This window comes from Gadus macrocephalus, chromosome 22 (assembly GCF_031168955.1).
Source record: "Gadus macrocephalus chromosome 22, ASM3116895v1".
Classification (NCBI taxonomy): Eukaryota; Metazoa; Chordata; class Actinopteri; order Gadiformes; family Gadidae; genus Gadus; species Gadus macrocephalus.
In genome coordinates, this window is record NC_082403.1 from 4,071,686 (window position 1) to 4,077,800 (window position 6,115).

The window sequence follows — 6,115 nt, forward strand, 5'->3', positions numbered from 1 at the left end:
CTGACCCCCGCCCCCCCCAGCGTCTCACTTGACCCCCACCGTCTTCCTGAGGGCCCCCATGCCCCCCAGGGCCCCCTCGGCCCGCCCCGCCCTCATGCGGCCCCCGATCTCCTGCCGGCAGGCGGGGCAGCCCTCGGCCAGCGCGCACAGGGCCTCCTCCAGGGCCTCCTGGGTCCGCTGGTCGGGCAGCCGGGCCCCCGTCTCCAGGAGGGCCAGGGTGCCGGCCAGCCAGCCCTCCTCCCGCACCAGGGCCGAGAGCCAGGGCTGGGCCCGCACGCAGCCGCCCAGGGCCTGCAGCCCCAGCCTCCACAGCTCCTGGGCTTCGCCCCACCACGCCTCCCAGGCGGAGCTCACCGCCACGGGGCCGGGCCGGGGGCCGGGCCCCTCCAGGGCCCCGCTGAGGAAGCGCAGCGCCGCCGAGAAGAACCGTCGCGGGCCCGACTCGGCCGGACCTGGGGGGGGAGAGGAGGAGTTAGGATCGTCATGGAGACGGAAGGGGGGGGGCAGGAGGAGTTAGGATCGTCATGGAGACAGAAGGGGGGGGGCAGGAGGAGTTAGGATCGTCATGGAGACGGATGGGGGGATGGAGGAGGAGGAGGATCGTCATGGAGATAGACAGGTGGTTATGGATCATAATCTGGCCCCCCAAAAGCAAGAACTACAAGTTAGGATCGTCATGGAGACGGATGGGGGGGAGAGGAGGAGGAGTTGGGATCGTCATGGAGACGGATGGGGGGGGGAGAGGAGGAGGAGTGAGGATCGTCATGGAGATAGACGGGTGGTTATGGATCATAATCTGGCCCCCCAAAAGCAAGTAATACAAATTAGGATCATCATGGAGATGGATGGTTATGGATCTAAATGTGCCCCCTAAAAGCACAGATTACTTTGATACTGTAACAGTGAACAGCCTTTAAGAAGCTTCTTATGATGAAAGAAATCGCATGTTAACTTAAGGGTGGGTCAACTAGCTGAAAGGTCGTGGGTTCGATTCCACAACGTCCCCAGCCGACCTGTAGGCCTTAAGCAAGGAGCCTCACTCCTAACAGTTTCTGAACATCCTGAATCTTGTTTTAATGTCGTTCACATAAATGTACTAAAAATAACTCAACCGTAAATATTACCAGAATAACGGTGGCTTTGCGTATCTATTTGACCGAATGTCAGGAAGTCCTGACATTCAGGAAACACTGGGTAAGTCACCTGACGTCGCTGGCATCAGCCGGCCAATCATGAGGCCCAGAGTGCAGAGGTTGGCAGCAAGGACGAGGAGGGCGGGCTTGTGGACCAGGACAGGAAGGGCTTCGCTGAGGAGAGTCTCCAGGGTCCTAAAGCAGGGGTCATTCCTAAACAAACAAGGGAAAAAAAACGAATTAGTGTCTGTGTCACTCAACTGTAAGAGAGCTGGTTCAATTATAATACTGTTATTGGCTCGCTCGAATAGGAACTGGTCATATAAACACCGTTGTATGATTATTATCTGTTTTCTTCCCTGTAACACGAATAGGACATCGTGTACTCCTGATAACGGTCCTGGTAATCTCTATGTGAATGCCGGATTGGTTTGTGGATGATGTTTTATGAGACAGTTCAAACACCACGGCCGTTCAACGTGTTAAGACACTGGCAGGAATCAAATTGTGAAAGCTTTACAAAAAAGATATTCAATAAAATAAATAATTTAGAAGAAATGGAGAATAAAAGTGTAAGAAGGCAAATAAAGATGAATATCAACCCGGCACTGCAGACGTGCATGTGTACATGTTAAGCGACGGGTCCGTCTCCACACTGTGTGCTGCTAATCGAGCTACGCTAGGCTGCTACTCTGTCCAGTAGTGGTGGCGCTTCAGCGGTTAAGGTGGTGGCTAACCTGACGGAGGTTGGGGGTTCGGTGGTCTGTTAAGGTGGTGCTAACCTGACGCTGTCGGGCTCCGTGACGGTGAAGTTGAGCAGGGCGGAGCAGGCCGTCTCCAGGCCGGGGTCCCGGGGGGTCGCGACCCCCGCCCTCCCCTTCAGACGGGCCCACCCCCGCGACACGAACTCCACCAGCAGGGCCGGGGCCTCCAGGGAGAGGAGAACCTTCCGGGGCCCGTCCTCCGCCGAGAGGTGGCACAGAGCCGGCAGGAGGTACCTGGGGGGGGGACGTAGGAGAGGAGGGAGGGAGGAGAGGAGAGGAGAGGAGAGGAGGGAGGGAGAGGAGGACAAGTGTGAAGGTTAATACGTTGCGAAATGCGAGAGCTTGTAGCCTTGATGAGAGTACGCGAAGGAGTGCTTCATCTTCTGATTGGTTCGTCTCGTCTCGTCCCGTCCCGTCCCGTTCCACCCCCCCCACACACACTCTGTTCTCTCACTGGCACAAGTCTAAGATTTGCCACACATTGATCAAAAGTCAAGGCGTGCAGTCATCATTTTCTTTTTTGCGGGGCGAGCACATTTGTGAAGTTGCGTTGATCAATCTATGCATTTTTCCATTACACCCCAGTACCGCTGTGGACCAAGTACTTCCATCGGCCTCGTCCCTCTCTTACCTCAGCGCTTGACTGCCCGACCAGGCCCCGCCCTCTTCCCCGACGGACATCTCAGACATCCAATGGGAGAGGCTCTGGTCGGGGCCCTCCCCCATCAGATGGGCCCTGGCGTAGCCAATCAGGAACGGCAGGAGGGCGGTCACCTCCTCCTTCAGACAGGCCGTCTCCTCGGCCAGCCAGGCGCACAGCGAGCGGAACGTGGCGAACACAAACGGGTCGCCATAGCGACTGGGGTCCACCTTGGAGGGAGGGGGAGGGGGGAGAGTTGAGGAGTGGGACTGAAGAACGAACTAGTTGTGCAGCATCTTATCCTCGCCATCTCTGTTGTGTACGGGGAATGGGTTAGCCGAACAATCGCTAATCCTTGAAACTTGGTTCTGTGATCATCCTTACTATACCGTCAAAGGTTTATTGTTGTTTCACCGTCTTCTGACAAATGTTATTCTTGTAAGTCGCCGTAGTGTTGATGAGCTCCATTGATGTTGATGCCCGGGGTACGTGTACACATCCTAGAGCCAGATGCCTAACCCTACCAGTACCTAAACCACACACAACCAAAGCTATATATACTGCAAGTCGCTTGGGACACAAGCCTCGGTTCAATTACTAGAGAGTAGCAAGTAGCTCTACAGTTTAGAGACGCACAGAATTTAAAACATTTCCCGCATATCTCGTGCCAAAAGTCTAAACAGACCATTTGGGGCCGGCCGGTACCAACACAAACTAACTCATTCACTTGCACAGTTTTCCCTGTACCTGTGACAGGTGGTATATCAGAGCAGCGAAGGCCTCCTGGAGCACCAGCAGGACCTGCCGGCTCTGCTGCAGGCTGATCCCAGTGATGGCAGGCCGGGCCGGGGCCTCGCTCTGGGCGAGTGCCTGGCTGCAGGCCTGCTCCATGGCGGCCTCCATGATGCGGTAGCAGCCTAGGAGCATGTTCAGTTAGGACTGTTCCAAAACCTCAAATTGTGCAAAAAAAAAAGGATTGGATACATTTTTCTGTATTTATTGTGAGTGTTTAAAGTAACGTAGCGCGCAATCTTGTATATTTATACGAGACCCAGTGTACTGTATACAAAGCTGTGCATACAAACCTATAATACTATAAACAACTGTAACACTAGACTATACATACCAGTAACACTAAGCCCTCTCCTTTAGAAGGGCTTTAACTACTACGAATCAATCCCGACTGTAACACTACATAACACACAGCTGTAACAATACTTTATACTAGTAACACTCACAAGTACCAGTACAAGTATTCAGTCGGTGAGTCACCGAGTACTGACTTTTATAAGTGCTTTAACTACTACGAATCAATCCCACTACATTAAACACTGTAGCAATACTTTATACATACTAGTAGTAACACTCCCAAGTACCAGTACAAGTATTCAGTCGGTGAGTACTGCCTTCTATAAGTTCTATGATTACTACCTAACCAACACAACCCGTATCATTAACCGCCCGACCCACCTGTGAGCGTGTGCTGCAGCTCGGCGCTGATCTCCGTCCCGGGCGGCTCCTCCAGGCCCATCCTCACCTCCACACAGGCCCGGTTCACCAGCAGGCAGCAGAACTTGGGCGGCCCCGCCGGCTCCCAGCCGCCCAGGTCCAGCAGACAGGCGCCGAGCACCAGGAGGGGGCCGATCTGCGCGGGCGTGAGCCTGGCCTGCGTCATGGGCCTCAGCTCCTCCCACAGCGCCGACACCACCTCCTTCAGCGCCGCCGCGCTCTCCGTCGCCACCCCCGGCGGAGGCAGGAACTGCATCAGCCGGGGGCACTGGTCCAGCCGGGCCTGGCCCTCGGCCTGGCGGAAGTGGGCCGAGACGCGGGCCAGCAGGGAGAGGAGCAGCTCCGGGTGTTTCCGCCACGCCTTCTCCCGGGACCGGCCGGACAGCAGGCAGCCCAGCAGGGGAAGCCCCTTCTCCTGGCTCAGCACCTGGTCACAGAGGGGGTGGGTGGAGGGCTTACGGTTAAGCTTACAGAACCAAACACAAAGGCAATTCACAGGGCTGGACATGGGCAGGAGTCACATTTTCTCATTGAATCTCCTAAAAGGCATTTAAATTGAGTCGATAAAAACACAGACATAAAAGGTAAGAAGGGTTAATGAATATGAACAAATGTCAGACAGTGCAGGTACACAATTACTAAGTTAGTAAAACGGTTTGCCACTAATTCCGCTATGTTTGAACTGAAATATTTAACCAAAAAGATGGAACATTTCCAGATACAATTCCCGACGGTCGTGTATTTAGCCTGGAGGTCTACCTGGTTGTGCTCGATGGCTCTGCACAGGTTGGGTACAGCCCCCCGGCTCAACAGCTGCTCGGGGCCCGTCTCCAACGAGCACACCGCCTCCAGGATCTGGTAGCAGTCCGCAGCCATGGCCTGGTCCAGTCTGGGAGCGGAGCCTGGGGCCTCTTGGGCATTTTCCCCACCGCGGCCAACATCATCACTACCGCCGCCGCCACCACCACCACCATCAGGACCAGAGTGTGGTTCTGCTGTGAGGTTCTGCCCGGGGGTCCCATGGGTCTGTGAGGGTCCGTCTGCCAGCAGCCCCAGCAGGAGCGGGACGGTGGACAGCAGGTGGGGGTGCGAGGCCATGTCGGGGTCCGTGCTCAGCGCGGCGAGCAGGGCCGTGCCCAGGGAGAGGAGCTCCTCGGGGGGCAGGCTGGCCGTGGCGGAGTCGCTCCCCCGGACCGCCGTGACGAGAAGCCGGTGCGGTAGGTTCAGACCGACCGCCTCGAAGATGCGTCTCAGGGTGGGTTTGTCGAGCTGACTGGCGGGGCATATGCGCGTGATCTGAGAAAAACGGTCATGACACTTGAGTAAATTGCACTGTTGCATCAGACAACGGGAGATAAGGATACATGTGAATAAGAATGCGTCAGTGACACTTGTATAAACAACCCGTTATTTTCAGGGTCCCTACCAGGAGCAGCGCCGCCAGCGTGTGGCTGTCGTTCTTAGCATGCGTAAGAGCGTGGAGACATCTCTCCAACACTTCTCTCTGGGAAGGAGTCAGGCCTTCCCCTGCTTCCGTGATCGGCTCTACTCTTTCTCCTCCATCCTCCTCATCCTCAGCTAGGGCAGGATCATGGGCGTTAGGTTCATCCACCGTGCTCAGAACAGCAACTTCGGTAACTTGGGTCATCTTGACGTAGGATCCAACGTTACTGAGGTCCTAAAAAGAACAACATGAATGAAGAAACGGGAACAACGAATAGAAACCAACATCATCCGAAACAACGCATGTGATCACGTCTGGTTAAAGCACCAAAGCTCATTTCACTATGCTAGGCTATAAGACGAAAACCTATTTACACACCTTAACTCTAACCAACTAAAATGTTATATTATAAGAACAACTTGCGAGAGCTCAATAAAGTAAAGATGTACAAAATAAAACTACCTCGATGCATCAGTCCCACACTACAACAACGTGAGCATTTTCAGGAAGAGAGCTGTCAAAACAAAGCTGCGCCCAACCAATCACATCGCTCCGAATGTACCTACCAGCCAATCACGGCGTGTTTCACTGCGCCGTAGCGGGAAGCCATTTTGGTGCCTGTTTT

At 54.8% G+C, this 6,115-nt stretch overlaps 1 protein-coding gene across 2 annotated transcripts; it reads right to left on the reverse strand.

The window, feature by feature from the left end:
• Nucleotides 1–6,064, reverse strand: ncdn (neurochondrin). Of its 2 annotated transcripts, none has more exons than XM_060043527.1 (9): nucleotides 5,953–6,064; nucleotides 5,473–5,724; nucleotides 4,806–5,342; nucleotides 4,008–4,473; nucleotides 3,285–3,454; nucleotides 2,529–2,767; nucleotides 1,916–2,131; nucleotides 1,204–1,346; nucleotides 1–452 (listed from the first exon to the last, which is right to left on the reverse strand). In XM_060043527.1, the coding sequence occupies exons 2-9, from the start codon at nucleotides 5,692–5,694 to the stop codon at nucleotides 25–27; spliced, it is 2,421 nt and encodes an 806-aa protein (XP_059899510.1). In that variant the 5' UTR covers nucleotides 5,695–5,724; nucleotides 5,953–6,064; the 3' UTR covers nucleotides 1–24. The 2 variants fall into 2 exon arrangements, with proteins under 2 accessions (XP_059899510.1, XP_059899511.1); XM_060043528.1 differs by having other exon boundaries at nucleotides 7–452; nucleotides 5,869–5,989.
• Between the last annotated feature and the right edge of the window lie 51 nt (nucleotides 6,065–6,115).

Coding starts and splice junctions, on each gene's coding strand:
- ncdn (XM_060043527.1), bottom strand. CDS start 5,694: ATGACCCAAGTTACCGAAGTTGCTGTTCTGAGCACGGTGGATGAACCT. Junction 5,343..5,472: donor CGCTGGCGGCGCTGCTCCTG/GTAGGGACCCTG, acceptor CGTTTTTCTCAG/ATCACGCGCATATGCCCCGC. Junction 2,768..3,284: donor TGATATACCACCTGTCACAG/GTACAGGGAAAA, acceptor CCTCCCTCCAAG/GTGGACCCCAGTCGCTATGG.